This window comes from Myripristis murdjan, chromosome 4, assembly GCF_902150065.1.
Source record: "Myripristis murdjan chromosome 4, fMyrMur1.1, whole genome shotgun sequence".
NCBI classification, from domain to species: Eukaryota; Metazoa; Chordata; class Actinopteri; order Holocentriformes; family Holocentridae; genus Myripristis; species Myripristis murdjan.
Window position 1 is genome coordinate 18,433,934 of NC_043983.1, and position 24,208 is coordinate 18,458,141.

The window sequence follows — 24,208 nt, forward strand, 5'->3', positions numbered from 1 at the left end:
ATCCCCAAGAATGATGCTGCACAATAAACTGTTGTGCTGCCGCTGTCTCTGAAATCTCTGTGTTGTATAATAGATGGTTTCCTGCTGAGTTGCTTAGGCCCTGTAGCAGAGAGTATCAGAAGAAGCAATATTTTCACATTCATAACCCACAAGGGAGTCAGTATGTGACGGTGTATTTACCTGTTGGTTCTAAGCACAAATCCCACTGCCCCATTGTTTCCCAGAAATGCTCTGTGATGACAATGTGGTTATTTTGAGACTCCACCACCCGCTTGTTTTTGCACAGAGTGACTGTTTATCTGCCCCTGTGAAAACGAAGTCATTGCAGTGTTTGAATTGCCTTCTCATTGCAGCGTCCTGCAGGCCATCCGAAAGACAATCTGTGACTGGGAAACTGGTCGGGAGCCACACAACGATCCCGCCCTCCGTGGAGAAAAAGATCCGAAGGGTGGCTTTGACATCAAGGTTCCACGCCGTGCTGTGGGACCATCCAGTACACAGGTGTCACAACTCTGCCTCAGCCTCTGCACCCTACCCCTCCCTGCTTTAATTATCATGTCCCGCACCATCCAACAATCATTATTCTAAGTGCAACAGAGCGGATTTGTGCTCAGGTCTTACATATTGTGATCCTGGCAGCTCTTAATTGCCACTAATCAGGCTTATAAAGCTTCAGACAGTGCTACACTCACCCAGCTTTTTAGCTTCCCCTCATGGGGATGTAAACTGTCAAAAACACAGTGCAGTTTCAGCATAGCAAGTCTGAACTCAGATCTTCAACCTGTGATATTAAGGGTGAATCACCTATGGCTGAGGGAGATAATATGCACTCATAAGGCTTCAGGGCTGCTCTGCTATATAAGCCACAACCCAGCTCATTCTGTATTAATCTGTCTTTCCTACTTCTATTCCCATCAGTTCATGTCAGAATGGCTCTTAATAAGCCCTACCTCTCAGGGTGCCCTTGAGTGACTGTATTTAATCACATTCAGGTGGATGATAGTCATCCCTGCTTTTATGTTGTATATTGTGTGTCTTGCAATCCCATGTGGGAGGGGCCATGGATTTCCTGGCACAAAAACAAAAATTCATCCATTCATTTCAATACCACACATATTGGTAACATGCAGCAGCATCTCTTATGTCACATAAACCATATAACACATAAGCTTTATCAGCTTAGTCCTCCTGCTCTGAGAACAAATCCTTGTTTGAGATGTGGGACTATAAAACCCAGCAAAACAATCACCATCTGTGTTTATATATCCTGAATCAACACTGTTTTCCACCTTAGAATTTTGAATGGTAAACAACAAAGGTGATGGAAAATAAAATATGTCTAGAAGATATGTTTGAGGTGAATCCAGGGTTGTTGTGTGTGATAATCAAAAGGGAAATGTACTGCATCTGCTAATTTGCAATTATACATTCTTAATGAACCAAAACAAACCAAGAACACATTTAAATCCCCTTGCAAAATGTCCCGGTAGATTTTTAGTAGTGAGAAAAACCAGTACAGAGAGTGGAGGTTTTTACCCAACCAGAGAGCCGCCCACCTGAACTCAGAGTAGGATTTATGGAGGATCAGTGTTTGCAGGTCATGAAGCAAGTGAGACCTCTAAGGCACTGACATTAATAAGAACTTTACTCCCCTTTTTGCTTGTCATTTTGTGGCATTCAGTCATCCATAATGGCTTTGCACTGTGCTGCTTCCCTTTTTTCCCCACGCAGCTCTACATGGTACGGACTATGCTTGAGTCTCTTATTGCTGACAAGAGTGGGTCCAAGAAAACCCTGCGCAGCAGCCTGGAAGGCCCCACCATCCTGGACATTGAGAAGTTTCACCGCGAGTCCTTCTTCTACACCCATCTGCTGAACTTCAGTGGTAAGAAAAAAAAAAACAGCTGTTACACCTCACAGCTCCTGATACCTCTTAGCTGCTTTTATAACTGCTGTTGGATGGATATATGATAAAACTTTTTTTTGCCCACTTCAACCTTTCCAGAGACCTTGCAGCAGTGCTGTGACCTCTCTCAGCTGTGGTTCAGGGAGTTCTTCCTTGAGCTGACTATGGGCCGTAGGATCCAGTTCCCCATTGAGATGTCCATGCCCTGGATCCTCACTGACCACATCCTTGAGACCAAGGAAGCATCTATGATGGAGTAGGATACACCTTGAAATCTTTGTTGGCACTAGGGATGAAAAAAGATGTCTAAATGATCTCTAAAAGAGTTATCAAATTGAGAAAGGCTGTTGAAACCTGGGCTACAATAGGTGTGGTCCAACTACCATAACTGTATTCTGTGGAGTGACATGATTTGTCAAAAGTGGTCCACAACTCTAGTGTTTGTTTCTCTGTAACAATTTTATAAAGGGACTCTGTGGGAAAATTAATGGTTATAATTAGAAATGGTTGTGAAAGGGGGGCGCTCCGGTAGCTCCGGTCCTTATCACAGCGGCCTGGGTTTGAATCCGCGCCAAGATCATTTGCTGCATGTCATCCCCTCTCTTTCTGCTACCTGTCCTGTCTCTCTCTACTGTGGTGCTCAAATACAGCAGAAATGCCCAAAAAATGGTTCTAAAAAGGGAAAGCTATGAAATATGCTTAAATATAACAAGTCATTATTTATAAAATAAATGAATGCTTGCATACCAGAAATTGTGTTTTTGTAATCCTGCCACATTTGCACTACTACTCGATATGGAGAACAGCCTCTCTCCTTTTTACCACCCACCCGAGTCCTCATATTCCCACCTCAGCATGGATTTACTTTGGCTTATCAGAATAGGAAGCTATTATTCATTCTTAAATCCAAATGATTGCATTTTAGGATAAAACATTTGTGGCTCTAATCTCTCACCAGGTATGTGCTCTACCCTCTGGATCTGTACAATGACAGCGCACACTATGCCCTGACCAAATTCAAGAAACAGTTCCTCTATGATGAAATAGAGGCTGAGGTAAGTAAATGAAATATTGTGCTGTTTATTGGGTATTACAGAGTCATTTCATACAAATGTGACCTGTGGTTTGTAACAGAGGAGCTGCACATGTTTTGTGTGTCTGTGAAGCTCCAGCTGTCCCACACTGAGCGGCTCCAAACAATAACTACTTCACAAATACTTTTTATCCATTTTCCATCATACCCACTGTCACCCATTTATTGTGTGTAATAATATTTCAATGCATTTTTGAAGTTGTGTAACCGTTTATGTAACCTAACTAACCTAGTTACCAAAAACTTTGTCACTAAATGCACTGTGTTGACAGCCTGCTGACCTGGGCATTTTTATCTTTATTAAAAATACAAATAGCTGGATAATCTACGTTGGCCACAGATCTCAAGCTGAGAGGTTTATTTTTGCAGTTTTAGAGTCGATGTTGCCTAATACCCAACGTTGAAAATCAAGTCGTTTGTTGTTCATGGTGCATGTAACCCTTTTTTCAGAAGTGAATATAGAAATGAAAATTAGGTCCAGCATTGTGTGCTTTAACATCTATTTTGTATTGGTTAAATCAGTCAAGCTCTAGTGTTGTTCGTGTCGCATTGGTATTCTTTATAAGAGCAACAAATCCATAAGGGTTTTCTTCCGTCTTCATTGGTGTGACATTGTTCATGGAGGCCATACAATAGACATTTTCTGCTCTGTTGAAGACTTGAACACTCATTATGTTTTGTAGTTGTTTGCTTGCCCTGTAAAGATGGCTATTATGAAAGGGGTACATACCTAATCACCTATGTACATTGAACCAAACTTGCTTTTCTTATTCCAGGTGAACTTGTGCTTTGATCAGTTTGTGTACAAACTGGCTGATCAGATATTTGCCTACTACAAGATTCTAGCAGGAAGGTATGTAAAACATTGTCACTTCAATTTCCTATTGCCATGGTACATGTTAGGCCTGGGTAATATATCAATATTATATCAATATCATAATCTAACATTAGATGTCCTCTGGGATTTTGAATATCATAATATTGTGATATGGCGTAAGTGTTGTCTTTTCCTGGTTTTAAAGGCTGCATTACAGTAAAGGGATGCAATTTTCTCAAGTTAGCTGTTGTAGCTGCTCTGTTATTTCTTTCTGCCTTTTCGGTCATCATAATCACATCACTATTATCTCATTGTGTAAATATTTTGTTAAAGCACCACTAGTTATCTCTATAATATTGTCACAATATTGATATCAATGCATTTGGTCAAGAAATATTTGATTGATTGATATTTGATTTTGTCCATATCGCCCAGCCTTATCACATGGTACATAGGACATTGTGCTGTCATGGTAACATTTGCTTGTGTAGACACACTATCTCACAATATGTGATGGAAACTTCATACACCACAATTTGCCCCAGCAGAGTGGGTGAGCTGATTAGATTTTTGAGCACATTTCTTTATACATTTGTAAATTTGTATCCATATGTTAATTATCTTAATTATTATTGTTAGTTACCCATCATATTAGCATAATTTGGTATGTTTTTTTTTTTTTAATATCATGGTGTATATGGTAGGTATTGGTAGCTCAAGCACCTCTTTGGGGGTTGGCATGGACACCTGCGTTGTATTGCACATCTGTGTCACAAGAAACTTAAAGCAAGTGATGCATAATATGGAAAGAAACTGCAGAGAACTTGATTCTTCTCCTCTTGCTTCAATTTCTTCAGTCTGCTCCTTGATAAACGATTAAGAGCCGACTGTAAGAACCAAGGGGCCAACATTCCTTGGCCTTCCTCCAATCGCTATGAGACTCTGCTGAAGCAACGCCATGTCCAGGTATTTGTCAGTCATGCTTTTTTATCTGTAATTTCATTGTCCTTGTTAGGGCTTCATGTTGTGTGTGCTTGTCAAACTGACCGACCTGATGTGAACCTCAGCTCCTAGGTCGCTCCATTGATCTGAACAGACTCATCACACAGAGAGTGTCCGCGGCCCTCCACAAGTCTCTAGAGCTTGCCATCAATCGCTTTGAGAGCGAGGACCTCACTTCAATCATGGTATGAATGCTTTCAGTTTTGGCGGTTTTCAAGCTTTTGTCTTTTTTTTTCCAGTAACATCTTTTCTTGTTTCTGGTGAGTGTTTTTTTGCCTCAATGTATGTGTCTTCTTGTAGTCTTTTTGGTGAGCTTTTTGTGGACTTAACTCTTTCTTCGTAATAATGAGAGTGGAAGGAGTGTGTTTCTGTGCCATTTCTAATATTTTCTCTGTCTGGCCCTGGGTTTCAGGAACTGGAAGGCCTTCTGGAGATCAACCGAATGACCCACAAGCTCCTCAGTAAGTTCTTGACTCTGGACAGCATGGACGCCATGTTCCGTGAGGCCAACCACAACGTTTCAGCCCCCTATGGCAGGATAACCCTCCATGTCTTTTGGGAGCTCAACTACGACTTCTTGCCCAACTACTGCTACAATGGCTCCACCAACAGGTGGGTTAGTTTTGGCCACTGACTGAGTCACTTTCCAGGAATAAACTCTTGAATTGAGTGTTCCACTTATAATTGGGTTTATTGTATTACTTGACTAATTGTGGAATTTGTACAGACTGGTAGTTTACAACTTGACTAATAAATGACTACTGCCAACATTTGTTTAAAGAAGACTCAGTGTGGACATCGTGCCAGCTGTTTCTCAGAACAAATCCTAGCTAGCGTGCTGCCATCCTGATTAACGGCTAGGTGGCAATTATGTTAATCATGAATTTGCATGCTGGCAAACAGAGCCTTGCAAACTGTCATCTTGTAAATAACCTGCTAAGAATGAACTACACTCACACAGTGAGAGTAGAGATTAAAAGTATTGTCCTGTTTTTCCATATGTTGTATTCTTTGGTGTAAGGGCCATTGATAGTGGCATCAAGTCACATAGATGTGGACACAAGTAGAGTTTTAGCCAGGCTTGCTGTAGAAAAATGAACAAAAACGTATTTTATTTGTTTCATGAATGTCTAAAAGCTCATTTAATACCAATAGTTAAAACCCTTGTCTGAATTTAGTGCATTTTAGTGAACTGCTATAAATCGTTAAAAAATAAAACATGATTTACATCTTTGGTGCTGATCATTTATAGGTGGCCAAGAGGGGCCTGGTGTCCTGAATAAGCCCTGTTTGGGACTTAGTAACACAAGCTCAGATGTCACAGTGTGGCCCACAGTGGAAGAGAAGATAAGAAAGCATCCTGTTAGATGTATAATCTTCTGGCATATGTTGCTGCTCAGACAGTATCAGCTCTCTGAATGCACCAGACTGTTTTACTTCTCACACAGGGGATCTACTCAAGGGGCGAATCTTATGATCTCTGGATGAAAGAGAGTCTGTTTCAAAGGGAGTCAGACACTTTCCAACATTGGTGGCTGTTGCAATCAGCTCCCAATACAGCCCGCAAACAAATATGTTTTGAACTTGTTTATCTGTTGTGTATGACAGATGTTTGATGTTTAACATTTAATTTGGCAATCTTTTATTTAAAATCATGACTATTCTAAATATAAAACAGTTTCTAATACATTACTGTTCATCACCACTACTTGACCACAATACTGCTGCATAGAACTTAGCAAGAATATTTCCAGTAGGAGCGGCAGGGCTAACCCAGATCAAATATGTTTTTGATATGAACTGTTTTGCCTCTTGCTGTGCCAACGTATGTGTGTTAATGGCTAGTCTTTAGTAGCAATACATGATTGAAGAATCTCCATCTGTGTGTCCAGGTTTGTGCGCACCGTCCTGCCCTTCTCTCAGGAGTTCCAGAGGGACAAGCCGCCCAATGCACAGCCCCAATATTTGTACGGGTCAAAGGTCTGTAGACTTTCCTTTATCATCACCTTCAGAAAAAGAATAGTACACTGATGCGTGTGTTTCACAGTGCAAAAACTCTTTGTTCTTGAACTTTATTTTTCTTGAAAGAGTCAACGATTTTTATAAACTTTGGTCTGTGTGACTTCAATTCCCTTTGATGACCACTCTGGAGTCCATGTGTTGTAGAAAAACATTTACTGTGTAATAGGAGTTTACATCTATAACTAGATCATTAATGGAAAAGTGTCATTACAGGAAACAATGTGTGAAATTTCTAAAAACATTTTGCACATAGTAACAGTATAAGGATTGTAGATGGGCACAAAATGGACATTTGTGTTATTACTATAACATTGTGAATCTGAATTTCCTGTTAATTACAAAAGAAGCATTGACTTCCAAAGAGCAATTTGAACCAGGGCAAATTGTTTCTATATTTTTTCACGCATTTCAAAAGCAAAACAGAATTGGATCATGGAGAGTTTAAGCATAGTGCAGTAAGAATTAAATGACTTTCTGTAAAAACACATTTTATTTTTCCAGCACACAAATAGGATTTTAGCATTAGATAAAAATAAGACAATTCTGTCCCAGCACAACAATGCTGTGATGACCTCAATCCAGTTGACTCATACTGGCTCGCTGCCAGACAGCTTAGTGAGTGTCCTCAGCTCATGGTCCTGGGTAATTACGTGGCCAGTGGTCTGGGTTGAGAGGAGGGGGTTTTGCGTGACCGCGGACTGTTTGGTGTTGTCATCGCCACCGCCAGGAGCGTAGAGGCATCCGGGTCCAGAGACGTCTGGGTGGGTCAGGGTGGTGGCCACAGGGCAGCCCTCAGCCCTCTGACTGGGGATCGAGCAGATGGTGTGGAGACATCCCCATAGCAGGATGCCAGCGATGACCAGGAGCAAGATGCAACTGGTCATCCAGACGCCCATGGCCAGCTCCCAGCCTGCCCTGTCGTGACCTTCACTGTTCTCACTTGGAGTGCTGAACACCTGGCACTGGTCCCTGGCCGGATTGGCCGCCTGACACGTGACGCATAAGAAGTAGGCAGTCTGGGGGAGGAGGTTGGCCAGGTGTGTGCTGGTGTGACTGACCGGGATGCGTTCCTCGTGCATGAAACTCTTGCGTTTGTAGCCCATCAGGAGGCTGTTCCAGTTGGGATCGTACATTACGCTGTAGAAGGTGTCTAGGCAGCCGGGGAATGAAGGCCAGCTCACCCTGGCTGAGGTGGCAGTGATGTTGTAGACTGTGATACCCATGATGATTCTCTCCAGTCTTATTTTAGTCTGTCTGTGTGAGCTGTGTTGATAAGAGTGGAATTATTTACACAGTTATTATAGTGTTTCAGTTGAGGAAGTAAAATTAGGCAGCAGAAACCCTGAAAGCAAGAAAGTGGAAGTTTATTTTTTATAATGGCATACAGAAAAACAAACAAAAAATCCTGATCCACAGTGCAAAAAAAATATTGTATAAATCAATGAGCTGCTTCCACTCTATACCTTGCCCTCATGCTCTAAGAACATTGCATTAAATATAATAAATGTAAAACTCTTTACTTGCTTTTCCCACCTAAAACACCCCAGACAGATGTTCAGCAAATGACATAATGTGATACTCAGGCTGCTCAAGCTGATTCGTGTCCTCAGTGTACGTGTTACAGGGCAGGTCAAGGTCTGCCAAAGCCCCCAGAGCAGGGGCACTCAGCTAAAACCACTGGCTGGATTGTTCAAAGCAGTTTTAGACAGGTAAACTATCACTTTGTAACCATGTTAGATCCTCATTAATGTTATCCACAATTTTGTTTAAATCTACTACAACTACAGCATTGTTGATTGCGATGGCAATAGCAGTCTTTCAGGTGTCAACATTGTTTAAAATGGAAATGATACAAAATTATAAATAAGGTTTTGGGCGTGAGAAGCATAATTCTCTGGAAATAAGTAAAAAGCTTTGCTTGTCAATCTTAATATATTCATTTTAATTGAAGTCGTACCAAGTGTGATACAGCATGACATCATTAACTGTCAGGCTTCACCTTGCCTCCTCCTATTTCAACCAATGCAGTGTAGGTGTGGCACTATTTGGTAACAAGACACAGTCAAAGTACATAGATTGAAATGTGCCAGTTTTTTTTTTTCTCTGCTCTATATTTTTGAGCAGACATTCCAAATTCAGCTGTCATTTTAACACTTAAAATTAGTTTTTGGCTATATTTAAACCAGTTATATTTTCTGACTTATTAAAAGACAGTCATAATAAGTTTTAAATCTATTTTTCGTGCGTTGTCTTATTTATCATTCAAAGCTCAAGTCTTTCCAAACCAAGGAGACTGCATCTGACTTTTAATACCATAATCATTGTCGATAGATTCTATTTAATTTTTTCACATGGAAAATTCGGTGAATGCATCCTCTCTCATTTTTAATGTATTCCTCTAGCAACAAAAAAGCTGCTTGTATACATGTTGAAACATTCATGAGAGTCAGTCCAGAGAAAGCATGATAAGAAGACGACTTACCAGGAAAACACTGACAGAAGGCATATAACATGCCAGTCTTGTAGCCTGGGGTTTTGGTTCAGAGTGTCCCATAGATATGCTGCTCCTCAGTCATGTTATCATCTGTTCCTCTCTCATGGCATTAAGTGCTCTGTCACCAGCTGTGGCTGTGTAGGCTTTTGTCCTCCGAAGAGTGAAGCAGGGATCGCTTCGTCCCCGTCTACTGCGCTACTGACACTCTAGTGGGTGCACTGCTGGATTATAGCAGCAGTAGCTTCAACTCCCAACTAGGAGGGGAGGGAGGGACCTGTGATTTTTTTGCAGCTGAAAGTGAATATTAGAAAATAACTATGGTGCACCTTGTTGAAAACAGTTCTATTGTTATATTTGTAAATTATTAAAAAGACCATCGAAAAAGGAAAGCTTTGAGATGGGTTTGCCGTTGCCCTTATTTTGGAAGTGTCCTAAAGTGACCCAGCTTTGCTATCACCACTAATGCTCTCATAGCAGCTGAATTCATTGGCCTCCTTCAGAAACCATCTGCTCTTATAATGATGTGTGTGATGAGTGTACTGCAGAACACCTGCCGTAATAGAAAAATTAATTTGTTTTTCTAATAGACGATCCCCTCAGTTTGTCTTTCAGATGCTAATGCCCACTCTTGTAGACACTTAATTAATTATTTATTTATTTACTTACTACTTACAATGCACATTAATCAACATTTCAACGTTAATGTGCCAGAGGTAGCTAATGAGCTATTTTTCATCCATAATAGCTTGACAGTTTATAAAAAACTGGTGACCTGATGTCATTAATACAATGTTTCAACAAGTACTACAATATGATATAATACATAACAGTACATAATACATTACACAAGTAATAGAGATGTGTAAAAAAACAGAGTATGCAAAGGCAGTGCCAAAGATGAGATTGTATGATAATTCATGATCGCAAGTTTATGTTTGAAAGTTAGGTAGTTAGTATACAGTGTTTCCTCCCGTACGTGTTTGGGCTTTGAATTTAATTCTAAGGATGTATACTGTTTTCTCCATGTGAATGCAGACCTTGAACCTGGCATACAGCAGCATATTTGGCTTCTACAGAAACTTCCTGGGTCCCCCACACATCAAAGCCATGTGCCGACTGCTGGGCTATCAGGGCATTGCTGTGGTGATGGAAGAGCTGCTGAAGGTCGTCAAAAGCTTGGTGAGTAAAGCAGGCCTGAGGGACAATGGGTGGGCTCCATCAATGACCGATAAAAGCATGTGGCATCAAGTTCCTGCTGCTGCTGTGCAGAGGAAGTCTTTGCAAGGAGGGGTTAAAATGGGTGGCTTTTTCTGAGAGACTGATGTCGTTAGTTTGTGATAGTTCATTCTGTCCTTCTTTTCCCTTCAGCTTTCATTGCAGAAACAGTTTTCCTTGATTGATACATAAACTGCTTGTTCTTGCTCAGAGTGTACTATTCTCTTACATAGCTTCAGGGCACCATAATGCAGTATGTGAAGACCTTGATGGAGGTGATGCCCAAGATCTGCCGACTTCCCCGCCATGAATATGGCTCCCCAGGTTGGTGAAGCTGCAGAGACATTACAAATGGGAAAATCTGTGTTATGGCCAGTGGGCCTATGCAGGGGCCATTAGTAAAATATGCAGGGAAGAATACATGTTGGAAATGGCATACATTGCTGGCATTTGTCAGGGATGCACAAAATCAGAATCTTGTGATCAAGACTACAGTTCTCAAAATACAATGTATTTAAACTATTGACACCAGTTGTCTAAAGTCATAAGCTGCTTTTATATCCATTTTATTGTAATTTGACCCAAAATGTCTATCTGCAGATTCTTCTGACTGCAATAATATGATAAATTTTAGCTTATCTGTAGAACCTTGTATGGGGAAATGGAGCTACCTATCTAATTACTATTATTATCATTATTACCACGTCTTAATTTGTATCTTTTACTCAGCATTATGGTTTCATTCCTAATCACCTTGTACAACAACCAGGCTGAAAACTGAAAAAGACATAGGCCATTAAAGAAAGTGCTTGAATGCTGTGAATCGGGAGGTAATCTGACAGTTAAAAGACACAACTTTGCTGCCACAGAAAAAGGAGCTCATTTAAAGCTCTATCTGGAACTGTCAAGTATGGGGAAATCAGGGTATGCTGTTACTAAAATTACACCTTGTGTGGACAAATGCTACTGCTAAGAACATGTGGCATCAAATCTGCATAAACTAGTTCAACAAATTCCAACCTTTACTCATGTTAAGTTCCTCTCTTGCTTGTTTGAAAAAAAAAATGCCTCAGGGTTATGCTATCAGTCAGACTGAGAACTCTCATTTTTCAGAGACCTGAGTGAAGGTATGACAGACCTGTGAAAATTTGCCGTTCAGCCACACCTGCAGTGCACATGGCCAGCAGCAACTTGTGCAAATTACTGCATAGCATTCCCCTGCTGCTGTCATGGCGGGTTGAGACTTATTTATTTATGTGCCAGGTTTGGGATAAGTGGGATACGTGACAGACAGGTGATAATCAGGCTGTATTCATTGATCCTGTTTAGGTATCCTGGAATTCTTTCACCACCAGTTAAAGGACATTGTAGAGTATGCTGAGCTGAAGACTGTGTGCTTCCAGAACCTGAGGGAAGTGGGAAATGCCATCCTCTTCTGTCTGCTGAGCGAGCAGAGTCTGGTATGGACCTCAGCCCAGCAGCACCTTATTCACATGAAGATTCTGCAAACAAATACAGCGTCAATGTGACAACTCTGATGTCTGCAGCTGTGATACGTCAACTTTAATTTCAGTGATTGATAGAGGTTACTGTTTCTTAATTCGTAGCTTATCAGTGCCATCTTCAGTCAAGAATTGATATCACAGCTGTGATACAACTACAGGCCGGATGTACACCACCTTTAAAATATAAACTGAGAGATGTGTTCCTATAAAACGAATTAAGGCTGTTGTTTTATTCAGGATGCCAGTCAGATGTGCTCACACACCCTTGTATGCACATAAGACATACCAGTATTTTGACATTTGTCTTCTCCTTAGTCACAGGAGGAAGTTTGTGATTTGCTGCATGCTGCACCATTCCAAAACATCCTTCCCAGGGTCCATGTCAAAGGTAAATTCAAGAAATTAAATATAGTTTTACCACTGGCAGGATTGTATTTTTTATTGCTTTGGAATTGAGCTTTCCTGCTTGTCCCCTCTCTGCAGAGGGGGAGCGCCTTGATGCCAAGATGAAGCGCCTGGAAGCCAAATATACAGCGCTGCATTTGGTTCCACTGATAGAGCGCCTTGGCACCCCACAGGTATTGACATTCCAACAACACCATGGCATCTTTTGGTATTTTAATTGCATCATTAGCATTGCTATTATGTCATGACAAGGGAAAGATATTCCTCATGCAAGGTGCTGGTTTAGTGGATATCATAACCCTCACATTTTGTTATAAAAATTAAGCTTTTGGTCTCTTGATTTCAGCAAATTGCCATTGCTCGTGAGGGGGATCTGCTGACCAAAGAGAGGCTGTGCTGTGGCTTGTCCATGTTTGAGGTCATCCTCACTCGTGTGCGAGGCTTCCTGGATGATCCCATCTGGCGTGGACCCCTGCCCAGCAATGGTGTGATGCACGTGGATGAGTGTGTGGAGTTCCATCGTCTCTGGAGCGCCATGCAGTTTGTGTACTGCATCCCCGTGGGAGCTCATGAGTTCACAGTGGAGTGAGTGCAACACACAAATTGAGGTTAAACTCTGTCTGTATAACCAGATAAGACTTGAGCTGCCACATCCTAAAACACTCGTACACCTCATTTCTCTTGTTCAGGCAGTGCTTTGGAGACGGCCTTCACTGGGCAGGCTGCATGATCATTGCTCTCCTGGGGCAGCAGAGACGCTTTGACATCTTGGACTTCAGCTACCACCTTCTCAAGGTCCAGAAACATGATGGCAAGGATGAGATAATCAAGAGTGTGGTAAGTTTGAGACAATGATTAGTATCTGTAATATGCAACTCTCAAAATCACAATTCACTTCAAGGCACAGCCATGTCACAATGTGTTAGTATTTTGTTGGGGTTAAACTCCCATCTTTATCATGACAAACCATTCCATGTTTGTGTACTGTATCACACTATTTTATGCATAAAAATCAATAGTAAATCTATTCATCAGAGATACTGACACATCTATGCTTTTTATAACTCAAGAGGTGGCAGAGATTTTTTGTTTGTTTGTTTGCTCGCTCAGTGGTTGATATCTGGGCCCTGAGGAAGCAAAGGGAGTCTCGTGGCACTGCTTCATTATTTAAGAGGGTCCTAAAATAGTGTCATAATTTAAAAAATAAACTTATTGTAGTGTTCAGTGAGAAAGTAATAAAATATTTGAATGTTTTGTTGTCTACTATAGGAAATAATGTTTGTCTTAAAGTACAGCTCTCTTTCCTGAAAAATATATGTTCAAATGTCTTGCATTAAAAATATGTTGACAGAAATTAACCTGAGAAATCTCATTATTTCTCTAGGATGTTAATTACAAGCTTCTTAGAATAACAATGCTATCTACTTTCCTTTAGCCACTGAAGAAGATGGTGGACAGAATCCGCAAATTTCAAGTCCTCAATGATGAGATTTTTGCAATTTTGAACAAGTACCTGAAGTCTGGAGACGGAGAAAACATGCCAGTGGAACACGTCCGATGTTTCCAGCCACCTATACACCAGTCACTCGCCAGCAACTGAGATGCCAGTTCCACTGCACTAATCATGGACCAGCAGGAGCTTCCAAATCCCGTCATTCAACTTTAGCAGATTATCCACAAATATTCCTCTTTTTTTCACTTTAGTAGCAAAGGACCATGACACTTACTGAAAGTTGGGCCACAGTTTTATGTATTTTTTTTGTATTCACTTGTGCCTTATCAAAAATGAATAGCTATTTTCCCTTTTTTGGATAAACTCTACTTTGTTTTATACTTAGAAAAAGCTATAGATCAGGGAGGAGAAATTGCTTTTATCAAATAAATATTTAAGGGTTTGCAGTGGTGAAATATTAAGGGTGAACGGTAACCTATTTTAAGTGGGGCTGAAAGTAAATTGTATTTTCTGTATTGTTACAATGTGCATGCTTAACTAAAACATTTTAAAGGAAATTGAGAAGTAACAGTTCATACTCATGTTAAGCATTTATTCACTGTGCCTTGTTTTTCAAATGTTTTAATCATTTTAATTCAATAAATATGTAACAAATCCGTTGGTTGATCGTAAGAGCTTTTTATGTAAATGATACAAAAAAGTTCATGGTGACTTCCAACAAAAATTGTTACTTTCAAGTATCACGAAAACAAAAAACGCAGTGACTGCCCTTTTAAATATATCCATATTCAGCAGGACCCTCATCTCATATATAGAATATATTAAAACATTTTATCTATTGATTTATAGAAAGCAAGTCAGTGCATGTATATGCAGATAGTTGTACAGAATATAACAAAATGTCTCTTAAAAAAACTCAGTATTTACAGAGCTACACAGGAATGAAATAAAGTTCTAAGTGTACTAGACTAATCAAGTCATATTCTGAGAAAAATAAGGCAAATGAAAAAATTAAGTACAATCGATTGGTCCATCCATGTCAGCTTTCCCCCTACAGCTGATTGTCTTAAGGTTCTCATATACCATGCCTGTAGCAGTGTCATGGTTGCTGAGTCAGTAGGGGGCTGCAACAAGTTCCTTTATGATCCTACTGGGCAGTCATTGCACCATTCCTTCTAGAAACGCTATCAAAAGGCAAGCCCAATTCTCTGTCCTCCATGTCCTCAGTTGAGTCATTATGTAATAGTTCATAGGTACTGTGGGAAGCCATGCCATTTGCTGCAGGAAAGGGCCTTTCCTCCTTCCTCATGGACACAGCAAGAGTGGCCAGGCTAACGCTAATGTCTTTAAAAGCGTGAAGTAGGAAAATGCCCACGATGATGGTGAGGAAGCCGCTGAGGGTACCGATCACATCATCTGTGCCCATGTGCTCCCACTCCTTGAAGAGGATCGCTGAACAGGTCAGTACAGATGTGGTAAAGAACACATAGTAGATGGGAGTCACCAGGGAGGTGTTGAATATGTCCAGAGCTTTGTTCAGGTAGTTGATCTGTGTGCTCACACAGGCAACCAGGCCCAGCAGCAGGATCCATGCCAATGGCTTTCCCACCACAAATTTCCCACCAATTGCTTCCTTTATTGCAAGACCCAGTCCTTTCACACAGGACACTGACAGCGCCCCAATTACTGAGCAGATTGTGATGTAGACAAGAATATTGGTTTGACCATGGCGGGGACCCACGACGAATATGAAGATGAGAGCCACAATGATGACAAGAGTTGCAAAGACCAAAAATCCTGGAACAAAAAAGGGTGGTTAACCTAGCTTTGTACATCTTAAATCAAGCCATATCTCTTGCAAACAGGCAACATGTACATAAGAGATTACAGTTATACTTAAGAAAGTAAACATTGTAGCTGTGCAAAACTCCCTGCATGCTGCTTCAGACTCATGTTTCCAGGTATGAATATGTAAGTTAATTCTAGGAAAAGGAGATATTCTGGACATGACCTATACAATATTCATGCTATACCTGGGTCAACCAGCTTCCTGGCCATGTCATCAAGGCTGCTGATTTCTTCTTCTTGGGGAGCATGGATTACCATGGTGGTGGAGCCCAAGATACTGAGCAAGCAGCCAAGCTTCCCATGCAGGTTCAACCGCTCTGTCAGGAAGTATGATGACAGGACCGCGCTGCAATGACATTTACTGTCAGACAGGGTGTTTCCACTTCACAAATACATGTCCAGTGTTATTTTTTTTTAATGTGAAAACAAATTGTTTTAATAGTTTAAAAGTATGATTTATAATTAAATTGAAAGACATAGAAAAATGTCATGCAGTGAGTTGTGTGTACCTGACAAGCACACTGAGCGCTCCCAGCGGGGTAACCAGAGTCGCAGGAGCAAAGGCATATGCTGCAAAGTTGGCTGCCTCCCCAGCCCCCACTGTTATACAGTGAAGTGAAGAATGTTAACCACAAGCCAATCAAGTACAGAGAGAATTACACAGCAGCACAATGAAGCCACAGGCAAAGGTGAACATTTTACAATATTCTCTCTGGTTACACAACTGCTTTGACAATATTATGTCTAATTCAGAATACAGCTATTGTTATCACTTACTTGACAGTAAACCAGCCCACCACAGCCACTCTTTTAAATATGCATGACCACCCTGGCCTGGAAGTGGAAAAAAACATTTATACATATACATGTAGAACATTTGATTCCACTGTTATCAACAATAAAAAGGAGCTGGTTGGTGAGAGAACAGAAAAGTAATATTGAATCCACGTGTAACTGTTTTTTGCATGTATATGCATGCGTATGCATGTGTGTGTATGTATATATTGTATTCTTAGTTTTGACTTTTTTCATGGAAGGGGGGCTATGGATTTCATTGTAAGGTATAACAGTCTGTTTTACTGTGAATATGATGATAAAGCTCTTGAATCTCTTTAACTTAATAGTGTAAGAAACAGCACTCCTTTCAAAAAGTAATACAGTACTAGTTGGAACTGGTACAAATGACCACATCTACATGCCAGCAACAACTGGATTATGTACTAATTCCCACTACAACTGAGGCAGTTTCACTGATGGTCAAGTTAAAGGGCTAGAGTTAATGATTTATTAGTAGGTGTAATCACACTGAGTGCCAGTGAGCTGAAATTGTGTTGACTTGAATCACACTGGCACGCCCTGCGTAGACCAATCTCATGCAGAACTCAGGAAACCTAGAAATCTACCACAAGTAGGGTGTAAACAATGGTGTCGATAGTCGACCAACCGTTTCAGTGTTACACAAGCACAACAGGGTGTGTCCAAATCGAGTTGAACAAGTTGAACATTTCTGCCATTGTATTGTTATGACGTGCATTTGGATCAACAGCAAATCAAAGACAATACCTGCTCGCATTGATCCCTTCCTTGCCAGTCTCAGAAGCCCTTTCTTCTTGAGGATAAAACTTCCTCCAATGAAGATGCTGGAGCTGATGGCCAGTCCAAGACCAATGTAAAAATCATACTTCCCTCTGTCCTGACCCATAGTGCGGTTCGAAGTGTTGATACAGTCTGTCACATTTACAACCCAGCACTGAAGATGCTGGCCAAGAGAGCAGTTCTGGCCGGCCCAAATGCCTGAGAGTGAAGAAAATGAAGACAGTAAGGTTACTTCTACATAGTTTAAAAAAGTCATACAATGAGGGCTACAAAATCAAACTCAACAGTTACGACCCACCGTTTTCACACGTGACATTGCAACCTAAGCCCTGATTTGATGTGCTGGAAGACTCCATCACAATAACAAAATGTTTACAAATGTCAGTTTGTTTCCCACAGTCCTGGGTCCATGGAAAAGATCAGACACCTCTGCAGCAAATGTCAGCCAAGCAGCTAGTAAGCTACTCTGATGAGAAAACACCTGGTGCGACTGAGAGCTGCTGTGTCAATAGGCTTAACTCAAGACACAAGAATGCAGGAAGTAACAAGGCAGACCAGCTTCACCCTTTGCACGTTGGGCAATATCAAGTTATTGTCAACTAGCGAGCTAGCAAACAGCTCAGTCAAGTCGTATTAAAACAATGTCAGCTTGAGAATTTCCCAGCTTTTACATGTCAGATAACACAATCACGGACACAGCAGTTAGTAGGCGTATTGGCGACGGCAGCTGCCTGCTATCACAACGTGTAATTGTTTCACTAGCCTAGCCGTAGTAGCGTTAGCTTACGTTAGCGCGACAGCTATCGTTAGCTTTGTAGCTAGCTAAGTTAGTTAGCCAGGTCTCACAGGAACTTAACGGCCACAGTGGCAGCAGCCTACCTAATGACTTTCCAGGCACCGCCGGCGGCTGGCTAGTTTTGAGACGTCACATCTAAGATACATGTCCAAAAATACCTGCTTTGCCGAACAAGATGGTGATGGCAGCCAGAGGTTAGCTAGCCGAAAGCCTGCTTCCTTGCACATTGGCTAAAGATCATAGTGCTCTCTCCATTCGCCAGGCAGCAACGACCGAGCTTGACGACTGCCTGCCTGCCTGCCTGCCGCACTGCACTGCTCCCCTGCTTCCGCTGTGGAGGCAGGGGCAGTTAGCGCCGCCCTGCGCCCCCTTCAGGCTGTAGCACGTTACTACAGTTTTTCTCCATCGTTTACGCACTATAATTGGGCATATTAACTAAACATCCCACACCATAACACCATTTACTAACTATAACTAATATTACCCATTTTCTTTCAATCTTTTTTATTTCATGTGTGGTCTGCAGAGGTCATGTCATCCACCAAACCAGAGGGAGCCAGCACAACCAGAGCAGCCATGCTGTGTTGTTATTTGGAACAATGTCAGTTTCCATCATTCTGCTCTGGTTCACTAACAACCCAAGTTTCAGAATCAGCAGCATCTTTCTCCCTGCATATTCCCTGTTCCTAAATCCCTTAGAGGATTTTTTCATCATGGTGGTGAAAGGTCTATGTCTAAAACCTTTAAATCTGTGTTCACCTCTTCCAGGCATGGAGGAGGCTTGCCATGGATGGAAAAGACATTCAAGGAGTTTCCCCCTCTGCCTGTGGAAATTATTTTGCTGTTGGTCTTTGTTAGTGGCATACTCAATTTTAGTTTATTGTACTACAGTAAAAACAAAAAATGCACACCTGTCTTTGTATTGTGTTCACCATGTAAAGATTATTCTGCCATTATTCATTATTCATTGCAGTATCAGGTTTTTACAGCAGTGTTTTTAACTGATCTCACCAGTGTGTAATGGTTATTCTACGGTGTGTGTGTGTGTGTGTGTGTGTGTGTGTGTGTGTGTGTGTTTGAGAGTATGTGATGTCTGAGGGCAAGGTTTGGTTTAGATGGAAGATTACATCGGAGAGTTTGGTGATGAATATGCATGTGCATGTGCTTAGATTTTTGGGAAATTGAGCATAGTTTCAATAAATGTGTCTTAGCAATCAAGAAAAACTGTAATATCACCATGGAGATCAATTTAAAACACACACACATATTGTTACAATAACTATTATCTGAGGGATGACACTTACGAATTGTGATTTTTGGGCTGATTGCATACACACTACCATAGAAATACCGTTTTATATTAATAGAATTTATCTTGTAATCTATAGTCTGGTTTAATTTAAATCGCTTAATTTAGTCATTTTGATTACATTTATATTTGAATGTAAGCAGGCTTCCCAAACACTCACCAAACCAATTGCTGTTGGTTCTAAAATCAGGATCTTCAACAGAGCTGTGAAAGCAGCCCAGTGTGGATCACATCTAATAACAAAATGCTTGTTTGATCTCATGGTAAACGCTGTTTCGCTTGCAGATGTCCAATGGGAGGGTAGACAAGGTACAAGGACACTTAAGCAGGGAAGATGTTTATTATCACAGCGGTTTGCATGAGGACTGTCTCCCTTGGCCTCCTAGTTGGCCTATTCTGATTATATCTGGATAAAAACTAAGGCATTAGTTGCAGAGGCACTGAAATACTTTAAGCAATGGGGGCAAAATCATCCTAGTACTCTTCAGTAAATCCACATATATATATAACCTATAGTGACAAGTTAATAATTGTTGGATTTATCTTTAATAAAAGACAAAGTTGGCCAACACAGACAATATTATTTATTATTTCAGATATAAGGATCCCTCCATGAGACAAACTATACCCAGTCATTGCTGATACTCAACTCTCATATGACTTCATGCACTGAAGTGACAGCCTCTAAAATTACACTGAATAATTCACAGGCACAATGAATAAGTGAAAGTGTAGGTGATTCTTAACAGGGACAGTGTTGTGAGGGATGAATGACTACTTCAAAGGGCCCAAAACCTAGAGGGCAAAGTGATATTGTAAAATCATAAAAGTGATTACTGATTTAATCACTTTTATGATTCTATAGACTATCCTGTGACCCACCAGCACCCGATCCAAGACTGTGCATAGATATTTGGACTTGGACTTTTGATATTGTAAAATATTTGATGTTAGATGCTTTTTTTTTTTTTTTTTTTTTTTTTTGCAGTACTCTAACTCTAAAACACCACAAAACAAACACAGAACTGATCTTAACAAAGACACTACAATACATAACCATTTGATAATGCTTTATAAGTTTATTTTTAGAGGTTTGAAAAAAGTAAAAATTGGTCAAAGCCATTAAGTTGACAAAATGTCAGCTGGTTCCCAGGCTGTACTTGCGTGTGCTGTTAAAAAGCTGCACTCAAGTGAAATAAGATGCAGCTTCCCCATGATGATGAGGGCTGGGGTCATGTGAACTGGCAAAATTAAAGGAAGTCTTTATTGAAACCCAACAAACGAGCATCTTCATTTTTACACAGGAAATGAGAACTGTTTCACAACAAATTTAAAGCAAAGTATCAACATTTTACGTTAAAACTGTTAGAAATAACCCAACCCAAAACCAGATGTAGTACATTATGCATCGAGTATAGGCACTGTGTCAATGACAGATGCATTAGGACACAAAAACACTTCATAAGACACTTTATGGAGTCTCAGTCAATCTTTTTGTTTTCTTCCTTCCAAGTGAGCAAGGCCTCCTGGGATATGCGGAGTAAAACAACTCCCACAAAAACTGTTGTCAGACCGCACAGCATGGCAAGGCTGTCAGTTATAGTTAGTGCAGTCCATTCCTTAAAGAGAAGTGCAGAGGCAAATATCACTGTGGATGTGAAAGACACGTAGTATATGGCTTCAAACATGTTGGAGCTGAAGCACTCCAAGGCCTTATTGATGAACCTGAACTGTATGAGGATGCTGACGGCCAGTGTTCCCAGCAAGCCCAGGAAGAGAGCCAGCGCCCTGCGACTCGATGACCCTCCACCAAAGGCATCCTGTGCAACCAGGCCAAGTCCTTTGCTGCTTGGAACGGTGAAGCTTCCCAGAAGGGAACATATGGCTACATATACCATGATGTTTGATCTGCCGTAAGCCGGAGCGATCCAGAAAATCAGCACAGTCAGCAGCAGGACCACCAGCGAGGCATAAATTAAAAACACTGTAGGAAGAGAAGGTGTATTTTTTTTTTTTATCAGTAGTGTCACTTGCACCCGTTGTAAAGATGACCAAAGAAGCTGGTAAAAGCGAGTGCCAAAAATTGGAATTTAACAATTTTCTACCCTTGTTTAAATGTCACACCTGGGTCTGACAGCCTCTCTTCAAGCTCCAGTCTTGAAGTTACAGCCTCTGATTTAGGGGCGTGAATGGTAAGCATTATAGAGCCACAGCAACATAACGCACAGCCAAGCTTCCCCAGGATATTCAAGTGCTCCTTAAGGATCAACGAAGCCAGCACAGCCCTAAGTGGCCAAAAAAAAAAAAAAAAAAAAAAAAGGTATTGACCAGACACACAAGGCAGTTATCATAAGCTGAATAAAATTGTGAAACATTCAAGTTAGGGTTAGTGCTCCAGTGATAATAATTTTAAATCATTTTGATGCAAAAGAACTATCATCCATTTTATAATCCAGTACTACTACTACTACAGTGCTTTGGCTACATGGTGGCCAAGTTTCCTGGTTGTAAAATCTAACAGACCAAGGGATAATCATATCAGATCCCTCTGAGCACATCTAAAGCTGGATATGCTATTCTATATGTTTGCGATCTGATTATGTCACAACACCATGGTGAATAATAATGAAAACAGCAACAATCCACTTATGTCTAGGACTTACCCAAACAACACTCCAATGGCCCCCAAGGGTGTAACTATCACAGCAGGGGCTGTGTTATATGCCAGGAAATTCCCAATCTGACCGACAATCACTAAAAAGAATTCATAAATAGCTGTATCACACGCAATTCGGCTACAAAAGGACCTCTGATAAGTTTGCATGTTAAAATAATGCCTTTCAATTGAGGGACGTTACATTAAAATGACCAATCAAGGACTATTAGATGCATTAATTTAGAATTGAACTCCACATACAGACTATGCCGACAGGTGGCACTGTACTCACTGGACAGCGTGCCGCTCCACCACACCACATCTCTCAGATAGGACCCACCTAGGGAGAAGAAAGAGTTCATTTACATGGCCTGCGAAGCAACAAGCAACTGAATTATATTATTGCCCTATCTAACAAACTTATACTCCCGTGTTGGCTCTCAAAAAGTGGCCTATACACGTTTATTATCCAACAAAAAATCAAATTCCAGTCTACCTCTATTACGGGCGCGTAATATTCCCTTTTTCTGAAGCACAAATGTCGACCCATTGATGAAACTGGAGGTTATAGCTATCACTATTCCAAGAACGGGCTCGGAAACACCACTTGTATCACGCTCAAAAGCCATTTTACCGGCTGTAGTGCATTTGCCCAAACAGAAAGGCTTGAGCAAACGTTTGTAGTCCGGTTTGTAGTGAGGAAGACCGAGAGAGCGCATGCGCAGATTGTATTTTTCACTGCACACCATTTATTTCTGCTCCATACATACAATATAGAAGTGTAGCATCATACGTATTTTGCGTTGCATGATGACTGATAATCAGTAAACTGAGTGATCCAAACAATGAAATGTCACGTTGAAGATGTAAATCGCTCTCACCTAAGCTTTGATGTTAGGTTCATGTTGGAGTGCACCTGTAATGTGTGGCCTTAACCTGTGCACCCCCTGCTGCTGAGGTGTGCTTGAGCAAGACAGCAAGACTATCTGCAGTGGTGCTGTTATGTAACCTACCCTCAGCTCTGACCTCTGTGTGGGGGCCACACGTTAAAAGAGTCTGAGATTTCATCTGTCAGCAAAGTATCACAATGGAAACAGTTTCCCGGGCAGTGGCAATATGAGGCACACACAATGGTTCATCAGCAGCCGTCATCAACTATAAATCAGGCTCATTATGTGGCAGCTATCTGGATACCTGGATAACATGTGAAGAGCTTGGGGTCAACTCAGTCCTGTCCCTGATGTGGATAATGTCTGGTGTTTATGATTCACACAGTCAAGTCTACTTCCCCAAAAGCCAGAGAAACAATAAAAGTTTATATAAGCATTGGCCAGTCCTAGTCAGTGTAAAAATTGGTCATCACTGACGATAAATGACATTCCGACTTTTGACATTTCTCATACATATATTATCAGGGTAATTTAAATTCACCAGTTTCTGATATGATTAATATGATCATTCTCATGAGTAAATATCACATTCATTGTAGTTAATTGGAGAAATAGTAAGCCCTGCTTTGCAAATTATTTCAAATTATTTTTCTTATCTCTTAACAGAATAACTGATAAGTGAGAAAGAAGATTGAAAGATTCATGGGGACATATCTCGTTTTGATTTATATCCATTATTTTTGAAGTCTTTGTTCCTCTGTATTTTTTTTTTTTTTTTGTTCTTATCTATGCCTTGGGATTGAGAAATGACTATTTATACATATCTCTCTCTCTCTCTCTCTCTCTCTCTCTCTATGTATATACATATATCCCCATATTTATTTATTTGTAAGTTCATTGATGTTTGTTCAAAAAAAGAAAAAAAGGAAAAAAAGCTGCCAGTTCAGATTGGCGTCTGAAGAAATTATAGAAAAACTATACATATAAATAGTGATTCCAGTTGTGAGTCAGTGTGGATGGCGGTGGGGAAAGTAAACCTTTAGTAATAGTAAAGTGAAAGTAAAATAGGCTAGGACATGGCTATACTGGATGAAGAAAAATCAAAACAGGTCCAATGTTCCTGCTGAGTCCTGGTTCCCTACTGAACCAGATTGCCACTCGTCACCGCATCCCAACACAGCGGTGTGGTGAAGCCGCTCCC

At 40.7% G+C, this 24,208-nt stretch overlaps 4 protein-coding genes across 6 annotated transcripts in view; 1 reads left to right on the forward strand and 3 right to left on the reverse strand.

Annotated features, from left to right (window-relative positions):
• Positions 1–14,568, forward strand: part of cyfip1 (cytoplasmic FMR1 interacting protein 1) — a 30,962-nt gene extending 16,394 nt beyond the window's left edge. Inside the window, exons 15-31 of the mRNA XM_030050424.1 lie at positions 354–501; positions 1,732–1,885; positions 2,006–2,162; positions 2,865–2,961; positions 3,776–3,852; positions 4,674–4,782; positions 4,884–5,003; positions 5,231–5,430; positions 6,711–6,798; positions 10,370–10,513; positions 10,783–10,873; positions 11,879–12,009; positions 12,370–12,442; positions 12,538–12,632; positions 12,806–13,044; positions 13,149–13,296; positions 13,895–14,568. Of these exons, the coding sequence (XP_029906284.1) occupies positions 354–501; positions 1,732–1,885; positions 2,006–2,162; positions 2,865–2,961; positions 3,776–3,852; positions 4,674–4,782; positions 4,884–5,003; positions 5,231–5,430; positions 6,711–6,798; positions 10,370–10,513; positions 10,783–10,873; positions 11,879–12,009; positions 12,370–12,442; positions 12,538–12,632; positions 12,806–13,044; positions 13,149–13,296; positions 13,895–14,059 (2,236 nt within the window). The 3' untranslated portion in view covers positions 14,060–14,568. The remainder of the gene's footprint in view (positions 1–353; positions 502–1,731; positions 1,886–2,005; positions 2,163–2,864; positions 2,962–3,775; positions 3,853–4,673; positions 4,783–4,883; positions 5,004–5,230; positions 5,431–6,710; positions 6,799–10,369; positions 10,514–10,782; positions 10,874–11,878; positions 12,010–12,369; positions 12,443–12,537; positions 12,633–12,805; positions 13,045–13,148; positions 13,297–13,894) is intronic.
• On the reverse strand, positions 7,308–9,594 carry fndc9 (fibronectin type III domain containing 9). The gene is made up of 2 exons (XM_030050428.1): positions 9,323–9,594; positions 7,308–8,103 (listed from the first exon to the last, which is right to left on the reverse strand). The coding sequence occupies exon 2, from the start codon at positions 8,061–8,063 to the stop codon at positions 7,428–7,430; it is 636 nt and encodes a 211-aa protein (XP_029906288.1). The 5' UTR covers positions 8,064–8,103; positions 9,323–9,594; the 3' UTR covers positions 7,308–7,427.
• Positions 14,491–18,475, reverse strand: nipa2 (NIPA magnesium transporter 2). Of its 2 annotated transcripts, none has more exons than XM_030050426.1 (6): positions 18,311–18,475; positions 17,324–17,554; positions 16,538–16,594; positions 16,270–16,360; positions 15,946–16,106; positions 14,491–15,709 (listed from the first exon to the last, which is right to left on the reverse strand). In XM_030050426.1, the coding sequence occupies exons 2-6, from the start codon at positions 17,460–17,462 to the stop codon at positions 15,060–15,062; spliced, it is 1,098 nt and encodes a 365-aa protein (XP_029906286.1). In that variant the 5' UTR covers positions 17,463–17,554; positions 18,311–18,475; the 3' UTR covers positions 14,491–15,059. The 2 variants fall into 2 exon arrangements, with proteins under 2 accessions (XP_029906286.1, XP_029906287.1); XM_030050427.1 differs by having other exon boundaries at positions 18,236–18,475.
• A 2,041-nt stretch (positions 18,476–20,516) lies between these two features.
• nipa1 (NIPA magnesium transporter 1) lies at positions 20,517–22,826 on the reverse strand. 2 transcript variants are annotated; one of them, XM_030049855.1, is made up of 5 exons: positions 22,614–22,826; positions 22,410–22,457; positions 22,125–22,215; positions 21,586–21,746; positions 20,517–21,445 (listed from the first exon to the last, which is right to left on the reverse strand). In XM_030049855.1, exons 1-5 carry the CDS (start codon positions 22,744–22,746, stop codon positions 20,943–20,945), a joined length of 936 nt encoding a protein of 311 aa, XP_029905715.1. In that variant the 5' UTR covers positions 22,747–22,826; the 3' UTR covers positions 20,517–20,942. The 2 variants fall into 2 exon arrangements, with proteins under 2 accessions (XP_029905715.1, XP_029905716.1); XM_030049856.1 differs by having other exon boundaries at positions 22,752–22,802.
• Between the last annotated feature and the right edge of the window lie 1,382 nt (positions 22,827–24,208).